The sequence below is a fragment of the Nannospalax galili genome, unplaced genomic scaffold (assembly GCF_000622305.1).
Source record: "Nannospalax galili isolate Female #2095 unplaced genomic scaffold, S.galili_v1.0 scaffold652, whole genome shotgun sequence".
Taxonomy (NCBI): Eukaryota; Metazoa; Chordata; class Mammalia; order Rodentia; family Spalacidae; genus Nannospalax; species Nannospalax galili.
The window spans coordinates 2396412-2413521 of NW_008332152.1; the positions used below are offsets into that span (position 1 = coordinate 2396412).

Consider the following 17110-nt stretch of genomic DNA (forward strand, 5'->3'; position numbering starts at 1 on the left):
TGAGCCCCAGCCGTGGTGACCAGGCAGTTTGAGTCTTTTTCACTATTGGGGTCTAGGTCCAGGCTGAGGGGCTGGGGTTCTGGCTAACTGGGTTCAAAGCTGGCCAGCCTGCATTTTCCAGTGGGTTTAGCCTCATTGGAACCCTAACTGCTGAGAGCTGTCGGGACCCACTTCTGCAAGTAATTCCCTCCACACGTGGAGGACCAAGTCATGTGATCTGCTCATTGGATGTGACTTTCTGCAATGGGGTGTGACATGGAGCAAGCGGAAGGTGACTTCAGCCATCAAACTAAACAACAGTCAGGTAGTGAAGCTGGCCAGCTTGCATTTTCCCGTGGGTTTAGCCTCATTGGAACACTAACTGTGTTCTTCCAATTGGAAGGTGCTATGTGTGTCCATGGTGGGCGTGCACAGTGTCTATCGAAACGTCACCACCCTCACTGTACAGAATAAAGGGCACACTCACACACATAGCACCGAGACATGACCAGTCACAATCCTATAATAAATATACTTTAAACTTCACAACAGGAATACAAACATTTTCAAGAACTAGAACAGGCTATCCCATAGGGATCTGGTCCACAGCAGCTGGTACCATCCACCCCACATTGCCCGGCAAGAGGCACCTGCATCTTGGGAACCAAACAGGAGAAACTCAAGGCAGGCAAGCACACCGAATAATCTACAGAGGGGAAAGCGCTGTACAAGGGAAGCCACCTTGGTTCTAGGAAAGCCTCCCTTTTCATCGTATCATGATTCATTTGTAAAGAGGAAGTGAGTTCTGAGAAAAATACTTGAAATACTCTCTAAGGGGGAGAAAGCACTTCTTCACCAGCGGGGCCAGTCCCTTGGCAACCAGCTTGGCTCGGGCATCACCTTGGGCCTGCAGAAACTGTTCCTCCTCGGCTGTCAGGGCCATGTGCTTGCTGCAAGAAAGAGTCACCTGTAAGAGACTCTGCAGTGGTGGGAGGAGGCCCTTATGGTCTCCACGGGGCATAGGGCTGCTGGGGGTCCCTGGGGTTAGTGGCTTCAGGAAACTCTGCCATTGTCTGATCTTCAAAACAGTAGAAAGGGTGGTCTTGCCTCCCACGTGCCTCTGGAAGGATTGGAGACAGGCAGGGTTTCCAAAGACCAGACCTTTGATCCAGCCCACTATGTCCCCCTTTCAGTGTGAAGAGGGAGGCCCAAAAGCCACAAGCAGTGGGTGTCAACTGACCCTCGCAGTGGTCCACAGAGAGCAAGGGAAGACTCAGGTGCAAAGGTCAGTCAGACCCTTGGACTGTGTCCAGTGTTCCTAGGCGTCCTAATACAGTAAAGTGAACTCACACTTAGGTGAGCCTGTGGACAACAGGGATCCCTGTCCCTGGAGCATGTGAGCTGCACCCTAGGTCACAGAGGAGAGCAGGCTGAGGAAAGTGTTACCCCCTTGGCACTCAGCACCCTCTAGCCTTGTACCCAGCCCCCAGTGAAGTTGAGGCACATCACTTGCTTCCCTTTGGAGCTGGTCAAAGTGATGAACAGTGTGTTAGAATGCACTATCCCTCCACTCTCTCTACACCATCCTGTCTTCAGCCCCTCCAGGGATGACGATGGCTGTCTGGAGGCAGATGTTGCATGAGCTGCCCATGAACTTGGCAAGCTGGTTCCTACCTCAGTGAGGGAATGCCTCACATCAGTCAAGTCACCCTGAGCCTGGCGGGCAAACAGCCTCTAGCCCCCTCCGAGAGCCAGGTCACCCCAGGCATTGGGTGCAGGTGTTCTGAGACCTAACACCTCTGGGAGACCTAACGGGCTGTGGGCACCTCAATCAGAAAGAAAGTGGGGCTGGGGCCCAGGAGGAGGGTGGTCCCTCTTACACAGCCACACGTACCAGGATGGGCTGGGCCGTGCCAGGTTCCTTCGGAAGCATGTTTTCCTGCCGCTGACTAGATGGCCTGTGTGTGACGGCACCTGCCAGGCCTGTAGCTGTCAGGAGTGGAGCCTGGCCTTTGGTAGGGAGTATAATTCATGCCTTTTTTTCCCCACTCTGCCAGTCCACAGTGTCTACAGGACCATTGCCCAGGGCAGGCACGGGGAGGGCTACAGGCAAGGAGACAGGGCTTAGACACTTCTAAAGATGTTTGAGAAAGTGCTTCGCCTCTGCTCCACCTCAGCCCAAGTCCTGGAAGCAGCCAGGTAAAGGAACTGGTGCTATGTGGCAGACAGCCACAGTGGCTGGGCACCAGGAGACTGCTGGAATGCAGGAGGTGAGTGGGAAGAAGTTTCCAGAAGCTTACTTGGGGACAGGAACATACATGGTTTAGCAATCTCAGGAGACACAGTCCAAGCTGGTCAAGCCACATGCATGTCTTTGAGCAGGTGGGTTTTAGAATGTATGCAGGTGTATGAATGGATGAGTGTCAGTGTGTGAACAGTGAGCATGACTGTGTGGGGTGGGGGCTTCAGGAGGCTGAGAGTAACCCCTTGCATAGTTCTGAGATTGAGGCCTGTGGCCCTGACAGAAGTTTGGAGTTTCTCCTCAGGATGAGGGAAGCCTTGTCTAATCCTGGGCAAGACCAGTGTCACTGGGGTGAGCATAGGGGAGTGTCCCATAATGCACAGGGGTACCCTGAGTCCATGGTTGTGCTGGCCTGAAGATTGACCAGGTACAACCAGATGGGGCACAGACTGTGCAGGCCTGGCTCTACCAGAAAGCCCCATTAACTCTGCCCCTGAGTCTTTAATGACCCCCGACCCGAGTAGATACCTCTTCACCCCTGGGATGTTGCTCCACACGTGAACCGCGTTCTGCAGGACTCTGCCTCGGATGTCCTGGAGGGTCATGGGCTCCATCTGTAGGGCAGTGGGTCAGTATGACACAGACTCAATCTCCTCCCCATGAAGCACACGGTCACCACCTAGGCTGGCCACACCTCCTAAGCTTGCACAGAACTTCTTTTTTCTTATTTAACCACAAAGAAAGTAGGGGCTGGAGAGATGGATGGTGCAGTGGTTAAGAGCACTAGCTGCTCTTGCAGAGGACCTGGGTTTAAATCCCAGCACCCACATGGCCGCTGACAACCGTCTAACTCCGAGGGGACTCAAAGCCTTCTGACCTCTGCAGACCCTGCACAACACGGGTGCACTTACATACATGCGGATGGTACAATCGTACACATAAAATAAATATAGCAAATAAAGTTTTTTTTTTAAGTGGAAGGAAGAAGAGAGGAGGGAGGGAGGGAGGGAGGGAGGGAGGAAGGAGGAGCTGGCCTCACCCACCACGGACATCTATGACACACTGACCCAAATCAGCCCTGGAGGGCCCAAACACAGCCGCTGGGTCCCGGGTGGCTGCACTGTTGATCAGGGTTCAGGTGAGAGGGAAGAACAGAAAGGCTGCTCAGATGAGCACACACACGTGTGGGTGCATGGTATGAGTGCATGTATGATGGCATGTGGCGTGAGCTTGTATGGAATGTGTATGCTGTGTGCTGTGTGTCTGTGCTCACGTGCAGGCTGAGAGCTGAGGGCAGGAGGAGGACATGGCTGCAGGTGACTGTGACCTGAGTGTATAGGAGTGTATGAAGTCAGGTCACCCTTCAAGGCTATACCTGAAGGGACCAGTGTCCTGAAAAATCTGGTCTTGGGTGCCTGGTGTCCTCATGGCCTTGAGGCAGTGGAGGCCTCAGGAATGGGAACCCCAGAGCCGAGTGCAGACTGATCCCTCCCCAGACATACACCAGGCCACAGACCTCAAGGAAGCGGGCTGCTGTGGCCTGGTCAGCCTCAGTCAGCAGCAAGTTGTCCACAAACATCCAGAAAAAGGGTTGCTGGCTGCCCCGGTGTGACCGTGCATACTGCAGGATCCGGTGAAACTGGAACAGATACCAGCCTACCACAAAGGAGGGAGAGGGTCAGTTTAGATGGCGAGGGCTTCAAGGGGAGCACTAGAGAGGGATGAGACGATACCTTTGCAGGTACTAGGTGCCTCTGCTCTCCCACTGTGACAGGAACACACTTGTCCACTTAGTCCAGAACGCACCCAAGTACACACTGAACACTGCACAATCTTGTATGTGAGTTACAACCCAAGGAAGCTGGGTTTTTTTTTTTTGTCTTTTTGAGACAGGGTCTCCTTGTAGCCCCAGCTGGCTTGGAACTCACTATGTAGACCAGGCTGGCCTCGAATTCACAAAGATCCACCTGCCTCTGCCTCCCAAGTGCTGGGATTAAAGGTGTGTACCACCATACCCAGCTTTTTTAAATTTTATTTTTAAATTTTATGTGTATGCGTCTATTGCCTGCATGTATGTGCGTGCACCCATGTCGTGCAATGTCCAAGGAGGTCAGAAGAGGGTGTTGGCTCCCCTGGGACTGGAGTTATGGAGAGTTGTTAGCTGCCTTGTGGATGCTGGGATTCCTGGGATTCCTAGGTCTTCTGTAAGAACCACCAGTGTTTTTAACTGCTGAGCCATCTCTCCAGCCCCGGAAGCTGGTTTTAAAATGCAGCATGTGTGCTTTTTGCCCAGCTTGAGGAGCTGCCGTGGTACAAGGGGATGAGGAGACAGGAAAGGGAACAGGGCTGCAGACAGGGTTTCCCTGGTAACAGACCACAGCCCATTTCTCCAAACTTACCAGGACAACGGTTGCAGGAATAGCCCAGGGGCTGTGTTGAGCCATACACAAGGTCAAAGGGGCCCCATCCCTCCACCTAGGGGATACACACAGGGTTATTTTATTGGGAGGTGGTGGCTCAGAGCCAAATGGCCAGCATTAAGGCCTCTGCACCCAGTGATGTACCATGTGGGTGACTCAGGCGGAGTCCCCAAAACCAGGGTCCAAGAAGTGGTGGTCCAAGAAGACCCCAAACCTTGAGATTTTTCCTGGATAACTGTTGCCCATAAGGGGCCTACAGGATTCTGTGTGTCCTCTGGAAGCAGTCATGCTGAAAGCTGACGGCTGGGGGTAGATGGCAAGGTGGACATTCCCTGACAGCCATAAATAATTCCCACTTAATACCAGATGGGGTCGCTTTCCGGCTAAGGGGGAAGAGATGAGACAAACAGCCAGTCCCCACCCAGTCTGAGCAGGCAGTCAAGGACCCTTCTGTCTACACAAGTGGTCGAAGGCCCCTCTACAGAGCCCGGAGAACCTCTACTTCACCAATGGACACTCTAGCCCTGAGCATTCTCTTAAGAACAAGTTCCTGAGTGGGCTTCCCCCACTTTCTCAGCATACTCCTGAACTAGCCCCCAACTCCATATGCCCAAGGTGTGCTGCTCAGGTTCCTGCCAGAGGAAGGGGGCAGGGTGCTGGATCTAAGACCCCCGCTCTCGCCCGAATAAACATTGGCAACTGCTAGCAACTGTCCCTCCCTCCCCCTTTCCATAGCCCCTTTGGAGAGGAAGAGCGGTTCCCCTACAGGGACAAGGCAGCAGCCAAACTCTAGGATTTTTCAAGCAACCAGCAGCTGCCCAGCTTAAGAACTGCAACTTTGAGAGGGTGGAGTGGGGCAGAGCCCCTCCACACTCTCCCCCACTACCCTATCTTAGGAAGTTGAAATGAGCCATGTGGATTTCAGAATATCCAGCTGCTTGCCCTGCTGGGGGCTATGCACAGGTGGGATCAGGGAGCTTGCCACCCCCATCTCTATCTAAAAGGCTGGCTCCAGCCAGACCCAGAACCCCATGCTGGCCTGTAGAACTGCCACCCCTCCCCCGGGAAATGCATCCTCTTTCCCCCTCAATGCCTGCATCCTGGAGGCTCCTCCGGTCCCCTCCTGGGCTCCCTTCCTCCCATTCTTCCTCCCTGGTTTCCCTTCCCCCTGGGGTCTCCTAGAATACCCCACAGGCACACAAGGCCTCCAGGAGCACCCCTCCCTTCCTCCACTCACATCTCTTCGCACTACGTTTGTGACATCATCCAAGTGTTTCAGTCTTCCTCTCTCAGAACCGGAACCACTTTCCAAAAAGCCTAAGCTCCTTAGTTCTGTAGGGGGACAAGAAGGGCAGACAGAGGGATGGAGGTGGACTTTGTCCCTAGGAGAGTCGGGCTCCCTGAGAGCATGGACTTCCTGTCACCAAGCCAGCAGCTTCATCATTAAGAGTGACAGAGCCCCAAGGCTTTATCCCCTATTTAGCTGAACAAGCAAACTTCCTGAGTGATTTATGAAAATCAAGCAATTTGTCGCAAAATGGCATTTATGGGTTTTGTTGTCACTCACTAGCTTAGGAACCAGTGGGTCTGTAGTGTCCACACTGGTGTCATCCCGCCTGGCTAGTGACCTTCAGAACAGGCCATGCTCCTTCAGACTCTAAGAGCAAGAGCCTGGCCAAGTGATCCTAGTGACGCATGAGGCCCTTGTGGTCACTGAACATCGCCTGGTTCAAAGTGGGATGCGGTTCAGTCAGAGACCAGAGCACTTTAAGGCTCTGTTTGTGCAGAGCAGGACCCCTGGTGGTGGGGGGCGTGACCAAGCTGGGAGATTGAGGTACAGAAAGAGGGTGCCCGGAAGCAGGGAGGGTATGGGGCAGGTATGTGTGGGGGGAAGGGGATGACAGTTACCCCACCTCCTCACTGGGAGCTTGATTTCTAGCCCCTCCCCCCAACCCTGCCTTCTCCTGGGAGCAGGGTCCCTACCTAGGATCCCCCTTCCGACATCGCTCCTGCTTTGGCACAGGTGGGAGATTTCTCTGGCCATCAGGCCCTTTTCCAAAACCCTCAGTCCTCTTAGCTCCCCCCACCCCCAGAATCCCAGAAATTCAAAGACAGAAGGCCAGGCAGGGACAGCAATGACACTCTGGGCCCCTCCTTTCTTCTCTCCCCGCCTTCCTTCACCTTTCTGAATGTCTTCAAAAAGGGTCAGCACCCGCACTGCCTCTCTCTTCCACACAGGCACTGTTTTGTACATTTCCAGAGGGCTTGCCTAGGAAGGAAAAGAAAGAAGGAAAAAGAAGAGAAAAAATACAAAAGACGATGTGAGCTGGCCAGTCGGTGAGGGCCCATGAGTTACAGGTAGTGGTCTCTACGCTGTTCTTTCCCTGGATGAACGGGATTCAACTGAGACTCACCTGCCAAACCAACCAGCACTGCCCATCCCCTCCGTGAAGGCCGACTCCACCCACTCCCCAGGTCTGAGTCTCCCTGACCCCCACATCTCTACAAAGGGAAACAGGGTGTGAGGTTCTCTGAAGTTAGAGGCTAATGGATCCTAGCACAGAACAGCTCTGTAGATCTTAGGTTCCAAGACTTCTTTCAGGGGAGCTAACACTCACAGTCCAGCAGCCCGAAGTCTGAAGTCAGGGAACAGTGGGGCTCGCTCGCTGCCTCTGAGGCACCAGGGGATTTGTTCCAGATCTCCTACATACATGTTTGTTCCAGATCTCCTACATACATCACATGGCCTTCTTGAATGTCTCCACCCCCCAAATCCTTTCCTCTCCTGCAAGGACACCCTCCACTTGACAGAGCACCCACCTCCATCCAGACTACTTTCATCTCAAACTCAAAGTTACAGCCACAAAGACCCCAGTTTCAAATCAACTGTGTTTACAGATCCCTAGTTTCCAACCTTGACAAATGTCCTGGGGAGGCGCAGTTTAGCCCCTGCACCTTTGATGAGCTCACAATTCCTGCCTAGTTTACCAGTTTTGGGCACCACCCTTCAGAAGTCCAGCATCTAGGCCATTGTGGTTATACAAGGAGATACCAGTGTTGGTCAAGGACTGGAGCTAACACGTTGGACTTAGAGGCCCGTCCTCCTTGTGACCAGCATTCACTCCTAGGTTTTTAAGAGGCAAAATGATGACTAGTCATGGAGCTCAGTTGGTAAAGTGCTTGCATAGCATGCACAAGGCCTTGGGGTTCAGTCATTATAAACAGGGTGCCTGCAATCCCAAATTGGAGTCAGTAAGAGGATCAAGAGTTCAAGACCATCCTCAGCTACATTATGAGTTTAAGGCCAGCCTAAACAACGAGAGACCCCATCACAACAAAACAAAATAAAATGACCAAAGCTCGGCCTCATTCTGTGGTGGAGCGTGTGGACATTCCACAGCCAGTGACCAGTATGCAGTGGGCAGGTCCACCCTTAGCTGGAGCTCCTTACCGCCTCGAGGTCATAGAAGGCCTTCAGCCGGTGGCGCCACTTCCTCCGCCTCAGGAGCAGCCCGCTTTGAGAGAAAGGCAGGCACAGGAAGCACACCCAGCAGTTCATGGCGTGGATTCGCTCTGAGGTCCCAGGGCCCACCAGGACATCCACACACTCAAAACAGTAGCACCTAGAGCCAAACCAAAAACCACAGTAAGCCAAGTGACTCTGCCACCACGGGACCAGGTTAGGCCAGCAAGGCAGCTGGCACTTCTCTGGAGGGAACTATCAGCCTTGCTTGGTAGGGATTAGTAGCTCTGCTCTCTCTGCTGGGGGATGAGGCGAGGCGAGGCTGCAGGCTGGGAAGGGGACTCAGCAGCAGATGTAATTATGGTGGGTCTAAGGGCAATGACAGCCCGACTCCAGAGCCTACAAACAGTTTAAGAGCCCTGGGCAATGGGGGCTGGACAGATGGCTCGGTGGTTAAGAGCACTGGGTGCTCTTGCAGAGGACCTGGGTTCTATTCCTAGCACTCATATGGCAGCTAACAACTGTCTGTAATTCTAGTTCCAGGGGGTCTGACACCCTCTTCTGACCTCTGCAGGCATTGTACTACCCGAGTGCACCTACCCACATGCAAGCAATACATTCACATAAAACTAATAAAGAAAAATTTAAAAAAAAAAGAGCTCTGGGCAAAACCACATACAGGGGCAGCAAGTCAGGAAGGGGCCACTAGGGCGTGTGACTGTCAACACAGAGATGGCCAGAAGGACAGAGGGCTGTGGATCACTACAGAGCTCAGGATGGTGACTGAGGGTGAATGTGTCCCCTGTACCAGGGCCATGTCTGTTACGACCTACAGCCCTGGGGTGGAGTGCAGCCACCCACCCCTCTACTGTGGCGTCTTGGCTGAAGAGAGACATCGTAGGTAGAAGTCTATTATCACCTGCTTCCCAAGCCAGGGCTCTGTGCCATGGGAAGGAAAGACTGGGAAAGATGGGAGGAGCCCCGTCCTGTACCCCAGGAGGGGCAGCAGGAAGATGGCACAGGCTCACCGGGTACAGTCTGGACTCTCGCAGATGAACAGCGTGTCCCCCGAGCAGCAGATGGAGCAGGAACACTGATACCCGTCATCGTCATACAGGAAGAGGGTCTCCAAGAATTTGTCCTGTGCCGGAAGTAAAGGTAGCTGTGTGAGATTTCCTCCTGTGGGCTCCAGAAGTCCTACTTGCCTCCCTGCTTACCTTACATGGGGCACACATTCCTCCCTGGAACAGGGGGTGCTGTGTGTACACCTGGAGACTTCCACAGCACAGGCAGAGCTCTAAAGAGAACATACGGAAGTCTTCATCCTCAGAGGGAAAGGCCAGAGAGGGGTTAAAGGCAGCTTAAGGCTGGGGCCCTGATAACTGTACGGCTAAAAGAAGCCAGGGAACCTAGGGAGAATGTCCTCTGATCACAGATCTGAAGACTTAACGGGAAAACAAGGCTTTCCAAAGAGCGACAGACCGTCTCAAAAGCCCTGCTGGCTTTCTGCATACCCGGCCAGCTGATCCTATCCAAAGACTACAGAGAAGAAAGTGACCATTGGAGAAGGGGCTCTGGAGTGACTATTAGTGGCTACAAGGTTCTCTTTTCTTCTCTTTTCCGTTTCCAACAGGGTCACACGACAGCATCACATATGTCCCTAGAGGGCTTCAAATTCACTGTGTAACCCAAAGATGACTTTGAACTTCTGCTTCTCCTGCCTTCCTCTCCTGAGTACTGGATTTACAGGTACGTGTCACCATACCCAGTTTATGAGGTGCTAGGGATTGACCCCAGAGGGTTCTGCATGCCCGTCAAACACTCTACCGAGTTAGATCCCTAGCCCAAGTTTTTTTTTTGTTTTTTTTCAAATGATGAAAATGTTCTCAAGTTAGACTGGGGTGAGGGCTGATGTAAATATTCTAAAAACTTTCAACCATGCACCTCAAATTAAGTTGCTGGGGCACAGGTGAGGGAGAGGGGGATCTTGCGGGTGCCAGGATCTGCCCCTGGCCTTCTGGGATGGCCACCTGAGGCTGAAGCAAGCAAGCCTTTCTGGACTGACTGACACTCCATTTGGCCCAGTCACAGGCAAGCACGCAAACACACCTTCTATGTTCCGGTGGTTGACGGTCACTTCATAGGCGATGCGATCTGGAGGAGAAAGTGAGTGAGGTCTTGGTCTCCTTGCTGGAGCACGCATGGCAGGCGTGAGGTGACAGGGACCAGAGGACACCCCTCCACACACACACACATGCACTGCACACCTGGCCCTGCCCAGGGATCTGAATGACATAGGACTATTCCACACATTGCCTGGGCCTGGGGTCAGTGATGAGGGTGAGAACTCACCTCTACCTGGAGGGGGTGAAGTGGGGCACAGCAGCTCCCTGGAGTCCACCAGTACTACATCCATGTTGTTCTCGGCCTTCAGAGGTGGAGGTGCTGTCACCATGGGGAAAATACACAGGATACATGCAGGAAAACAGTCCACCATCCATGGTCAGTACCGAGGTCAGGGGAACCACCAGTCTGTCCACCCAAGCCCCCTCAAAGTGACACCTGCCCACTTATCTGGGGATTAGAGCTAAAAACTGCAGCCAGCACCAGCTTTGAGGTGCTTGTGGGAAGGGTGCCCTGTGGCATGCTCCTTCACCCACCCAGCCCCAGCCACCATGTGGATGGAGTCCGGTGGGCCACTTCCTCATGACCAACCAAGGGACCAGCATCCACCGCAGCCAGCCATGCTCCCTCGGCACCTGCCTTTAGATCCTTCGGAGACTCAGGCTTTTGCCTCCCAGTGTCTCCCAGGCCCTAACCAAGGACCCCCTGAACCAGGAGGCAGTGAAGGAATAAAAGGAGAGAGGGCCTGAGGGATCTCACAGGGCTTCTGTTCTTCCAGGTGGCCGGCTGGGTCAGGGCTCGAGTTGTCTGGAGTCTCCAAGTTCCATGTTCCAGGGGAGGAGAGGGCCTTGGAACAAGAGGACAGTGCCTCCCAGGAACCCATGGGTGCTGTTTGGCAGAAGAATCCGAGACCCGGGGAGGGTGGATGGCTGCAGAGCTCTAGAGGTCCGGCAGCAGGGTCCTTTTGATAGACAGGGATGTGGTAGGGCAGGACCTGCAGAGCAGTGAGGGATGATGGGAGGGAGATGTAAGCCGCTCAGGTAGGGGTACTTGGGGCCAGGTGGGGAATGAGGGGGGAAGAAGAAACGGGGAGGGGAACGGGAGACCTTAAGGCAAGTAGAGTTAAAAGTTCAGTGCTGGAGCCTGTGAGCGGCCAGGGGCAGAGTAGGGGTGAGGGTGTGGGCAGGCTTTCAGGGGCCGGGCTTCAGGAGTCTAGAGCGTGGGAGGAGGATTCAGGGCTGGAATGGGGGTGGGTCAGGGTTGGGCGGGGCTGGACAGGCTTAGGGAGGCCCTTGAGTGGGAGAGGGGTTCCGAGCAGGGGTGGGGGAGGGGGAGAGAGTTCTGAGGCAGGGCTCAGTGAGTATACTGGAATAGGGCTCAGGGGTGCAAAGAGGTGGAGGTGGGGGAGGGGAGGCACTAGGCCTCTGCATTTTAGGGTTAGGGAGCTGGGAAGTAGGGTTCAGGATTGGGTGGAGGGGACATGGGGTGGACAAGGAAGCAAGGTCTGGAGTGAGAATTGCAAAGGGTACTGAGGGGGGTAGGGGGTAGGAAGAGGGTCCTGGGTTGGGCAAGGACATACAGTACCACAGGATGAGGACTGGCTGTCCACCTTCAAAGGCTGGCAGCTGTCTTGCAGGAGTGTTCACAAGAGCAGGGCACAGGGCCACCCACAGGGGTGACCAGACATCCCTCTCTTCTGGTTGGATTGCTGGGAACAGACAGGCTCCTGGTCTGTATCTTAGTGTTAAGGACTGGGAGCCTCAGCCACAGCACATCTGCCCAACCACCAGCCGAGGGACCTGCCATGCTCCCCACACCTGGCAGGACACCCCCTTTTACAACACATTGATGAACCCTGTGTATGAAGCCGGCACAGGATATATAGTTCCTTAGTTCAGTCTTCAACAAAGTCATGAAGTGGAACCAGGGCTGGACTCCAACCCGTAGCCATGAGCTGTGGAAAAACCACAACTAAGTTGGTCTCCTCTCACCCTTTCTTTTCTTTTTGTTTTTTCTTTTCTTGATAGAGTCTCAGGGAATCCCAGGCTGACCTTTACCTGATTCTCCTTCCTCCACCTGGAGTGCTGGAATTACAAACACACATCACCTCACCACACCGGTTTATGCAGTGCTGGGAATGGAAGCCACTGGCCTCATGAATATGAAACGCGCTCTCTACCAACTGAGCTGCACCCCAGCCCTGTCTCTCTCTCTCTCTCTCTCTCTCTCTCTCTCTCTTTCTTTCTTTCTTTTGGCTTTTTTAAGACTGAGTCTCCCGGTAGCCCCTGACGACCTGGAACTCGCTAAGTAGACCAGACTGGCCTTGAACTCACAGAGATCTAGAGATCTACCTGCCTCAGTCTCCAAGTGTTGGGATTAAAGGCATGTAAAGCCCATGCCTAGCTTTACTCGGTTTCATTTTTTTAACAGACGTTTGTTTTTTCTTATTGATTTGAAGGTCCTTTTTGTTAAAGATATGAACACATACTTTCACGTACACACCACAAGTGTTTTTTCAGCTTATTAATTTTTTAAAAATTTTATTTATTATTTTTATTTTATGTGTATGTGTGTATTGCCTGCATGTAGTTAAGAGGCTGTCAGATTCCCTGGAACTGGAGTTACTGACAGTTGTAGTTGCCATGTGGGTGCTGGGATTCCAACCTGGGTCTTCTGCAAGAACAACCAGTGTTCTTAACTGCTGAGCCATCTCTCTAGGCCCGCTTATTAATGTTTCTAATTTTATTTATTATTTTGTTTTGGGTTTGGGAGTTTTTGTTTGTTTTGTTTTTTGAGACAGGGTCTTCCTGTGGCCTTGAACTCATAGAGATTTGCCTGCCCCTGCCTCCAAAGTTCTGGGATTACAGGTATGCGCATATATATATAAATTGGCCGGCCTTGAACTCACAGAGTTCATCTACCTCTGCCTCCCAAGTGCTGGGGTTAAAGGCGTGCACTACCATGCCTGGCTGCATGCACCACTATTTTGTTTTTTGAGGCAGGGTCTCACTCTGTAGCCCAAGCTGTCCTGGAACTCACTATGCAGCACAAGCTGACCTCAAACTCACGGAGTTCTCCTGCCTCTGCCCCTGGGTCCTGGGATCACACACCAGCATTATTAATGCACTTTAATGTTTATCATATTTTATGCCGAGATGTTTTGCATTAAGTCAACTCTATTGCTATTCTCTTAATTTTTTTTTTTTTTTTTAAATTGGGGCTGGAGAGTTGGTTAAGAGCACTGGCTGTTCTTGTAGAGGACTCAGATTCAGTTCTCAGCACTCACATGGCAGCTAACAATCTGTTCTCTGGAGGCATTACAGCCTGTGGTGCATTTACATGCAGGCAAAGCACTCATACACACATAAAACAATAAAAATACATTTAAAAAGTTATGTTACATTTACTTGTGTGTGAGTGCCATGACATACATGTAGAAACCAGAGGACAACTTTATGGAGTGGGTTTCTCCTTCCACCTTTACATGGGTTCCCGGGATGACACTCAGGTGGCCAGACTTGTACAGCAAGCACTTTCACCTGCTGAGCCCGCTCACATTTTTTATTTTTAGGCAGAGTCTTGCTGTATAACCTTGAATTCACGATGCTCGTGCCTCAGCCTCCCTAGGGCTGGGATTCCAGTATATACCATGGTCTCAGCTTCATTTAGAACCTTTTATTTATGTCTTCCTGCTGAACTAGTTTTCCAAGCTGCTCACCAGGTCTGGAGAGCCCGTAGAGAATTCTGTGGCATCACACCGGTCACTGCAGTCTTCAAGGCTGTCTCCCTTCTTGATCCTTCTCTTTCTGAAGAAACAGAACCAAGTTCTAAAAAAATGAACAGAGTCTGATAATCCACATTCAATCCCCAGAAATCATGTGGTGGAGAGAACTGACCCCTACAAGTTGTCCTTTGACCTACACACATATAATTTTTTAAAATTCTATGCTAATTTTATTTGAATTCTATTCTATTTCTAGGTTAAGAAATGTGAATTTTAAATAAGCTAAATCCAGTAATGTATATCTTTCCACTTTCTTTTGAAAATGTGAGTTCTGTCTTGGGGCTGGAGAGAGATGGCTCAGCGGTTAAGAACACCGGCTGTTCTTGCAGAAGACCCGGGTTGGAATCCCAGCACCCACATGGCAGCTAACAACTGTCTTTAACTCCAGTTCTAGGGGATCCCACAGCCTCTTCTGTCCTCCGAGGGCATTGCATGACACGGGTGCACTTACCTACTTGCAGGCAATATGTGCATATACATAAAAAATAAATAAAATATTTTTTAAAAAAAGAAAATGTGAGTTCTCAGCCAGGCTCTGAGGTAACCACTTGTCCAACTACTTGGGAGGCTGAGGCTGGGACCTCAGTGGAGCCCAGGAGTTAGCTCAATGCTACCTTGCACTATACAGAATCTACCTCAAACTACAACAGGACTGGGGCTGTAGCTTAGTTGGTAGAGTGCTTACCCAGGATGCTGCATGCCCTGAGTTTGACACCCCCTCAGCACCAAGTGAAACAGGCACAGTAATACATGCCTGCCCATCCCAGCACTCAGGAAGTGCAGGCGGGAGGATCAGAAGTTCAAGGTTGTCCTTGGCTACATACTGAGTTCCAGGCCAGCCTGGTCTACATAATGAATTCCAGGCTAGCTAGGGCTGCACTGAAGACCTCTTTTTTTTTTTTTTTTTTTTTTTTTTTTTTTGGTCTTTTTGAGACAGGGTTTCCCTGTAGCTCCAGCTGTCCTAGAACTTACTTGTAGACCAGACTGGCCTTGAACTCACAGAGATCTGCCTGCCTCTGCCTCCCAAGTGCTGGGACTAAAGGCATCTGCCCCCATGCCTGGCTGAAGACCTCTTTTTATCTTTTTTTTTCCTGGATCCTTGATATTTTGACTGGTATTATGAATAGTTACTACTATATTGCCTATTTTATTTTATTATTTATTTTAAATATTATATTTATTATTTTTATTTATGTATACAAGTGTATTGCCTATATGTGTTTAAGTACACCCATGTCGTGCAATGCCCATGGAGGTCAGAAGAGGGCATTGGATCCCCTGGAACTGGGGCTAATGATAGTTGTTAGCCATCATGTGGGAGTGGGGAATCGAACCCTGGGTCCACTGTAAGAACAGTCAGTGCTCTTAACCACTGAGCCGTCTCTCCATCCCCACATGGCGTATTTTAAGTTAAAATTAATACATGAGCGTTGTTAAGGTTCAGACCATACATAGTATCCAGATCTGGCAGGCCTGAGGCAGAAGCCCAGCCAGTAGCCACATTACAGGCATCTGGCAGCCACCCACCTCCGCTGAGGAATGCTTCGGTACTTTCTGTCCACTCACTCTCTCGTAACCCCTTCCAGCCCGGACCCAGGTCGCCTTCTCGTTCGCTGTCTGTACCTCAGCAGGATGGAGTGGGTGCCTGGGCCAGACACCATGCTGTGGTCATCCCCTCCAGGGTGAGAACACGGAGGCTCATGGATGCCACCCACATGTCCAGGCCACAACAGACCTGGGACTTAGCTCGATACAAGCACTCATCCACTCATCCAACAGGAAGCAGGGCTGCATATGGGTCACCCAGGCCACCTCCCCTCAGCTCAACAGCTCCAGACCACCTGCGCGGGTGTGGACTTTCGTGGAAAACCCCACGTGTGACGGAAAGTCCAAAACTCTACAGGAGCCTCTCGAATAAGAGGCTGGGTGACGCTTGCCCGCAGCGGTCAGGACCCAGCCAGGGGCAGGTGCGCTGTGACAGGCTCAGGCTTTTAAGAAAGCAAATTGCAGGCGTTGGTCTTGTGGTGTAGTTTTTAGTTCTGCTTTGGCCTTTACCTCCAGCAGAGGAACCCCCTGTAGGGGAAGAAGCCCCCACCTGGGGGGAAGCCCCCCCAAGTTGCAGGATTGACTTTAGGAGGACTGTGGTTCTTCAAGGAGAGGGGCAAAGCTGAGCTGCCAAGGAGTCACCATCACTGTCTCTGGCATCTTGGGTGAATGATGTGTGGATTCTGGAGCCCACAGGCCCAAGGGATCCATCAGTGCCCTTTGTGTTTGTGAGATCCTGGCAAGGTGTGAGCAGGTGTAGGGCCTGGGGCCTGCATCTCCTCTACCATGCCAGTGAGGTGACTCGGCAAGTTCTGGACAGTAGAAGTCACGTTCAGTGCTGGGTTTAAAAGTGACTGATGGTTCCGTGCTTCTACAATAAATACGCACGTGGAGGAGGTGGCAGAAGAGGCCAGTGGGCAGCAGCCCCACTGGGTTGGAAACCAGATGTGCCTCTCAGGGGGCAGCCCACCTTGGTATCACCCAAGGCTTTCCCTCAGTATCTGTAGAAGGTACAGTTCAGGTGCCACGCTTTCTGTGGCCACTTCCCATGGCACTGTGGCCGTGGCTTGGAGCTTACTGACAGTAAGAAAGTGCGAGGGCCCTGATCCCAACACACAGCCTTTAGAATAGTCTCCACCTCTGTGTCTCCTAACCACACACACAAACCCTGGCTCTGAGGGGACAACCCATTCCCCACTCAGCTCCCCCCTTTTTCCCCAGCACCTAAGCCTCATCCTGACCACCTCAGCCACTTGCATCCCTGATCTAACATGCACACACACACACACACACACACACACACACACACACACATGTACACGCTTTCCTGTCTGGCTCCCAAACGCCCCTAGACACCTGCTGGAGAGTGATCTTAGAATGCACAGAACTCTCAGGGGGACCCTGGGTTAAGAGGCAGGAGGAGAACCCAACAGAGGTCCAGGTTAGGAGTGGCCACACATGGCTTCCTGAACCCAGATTTCCCCAAGGCCTTCCTTGTGAGAATGCAGGGTGACACCATTCTCCAAATCAGTCACCTGTCCACCCTGGCTTCT

General features: G+C 52.1%; 1 protein-coding gene across 1 annotated transcript; it reads right to left on the reverse strand.

The window, feature by feature from the left end:
- Nucleotides 1–760: 760 nt before the first annotated feature.
- Dnmt3l (DNA methyltransferase 3 like) lies at nt 761–11111 on the reverse strand. The gene is made up of 12 exons (XM_008827421.1): nt 10988–11111; nt 10457–10549; nt 10214–10258; nt 9322–9401; nt 9133–9245; nt 8093–8264; nt 6823–6910; nt 5879–5973; nt 4621–4696; nt 3738–3877; nt 2750–2835; nt 761–929 (listed from the first exon to the last, which is right to left on the reverse strand). Exons 1-12 carry the CDS (start codon nt 11109–11111, stop codon nt 761–763), a joined length of 1281 nt encoding a protein of 426 aa, XP_008825643.1.
- Nucleotides 11112–17110: the final 5999 nt, after the last annotated feature.

Coding starts and splice junctions, on each gene's coding strand:
- Dnmt3l (XM_008827421.1), bottom strand. CDS start 11,111: ATGGGTTCCTGGGAGGCACTGTCCTCTTGTTCCAAGGCCCTCTCCTCC. Junction 5,974..6,822: donor TTTTGAAGACATTCAGAAAG/GTGAAGGAAGGC, acceptor GTCCCCCTACAG/AACTAAGGAGCTTAGGCTTT. Junction 3,878..4,620: donor TTCCTGCAACCGTTGTCCTG/GTAAGTTTGGAG, acceptor CCTTTGTGGTAG/GCTGGTATCTGTTCCAGTTT.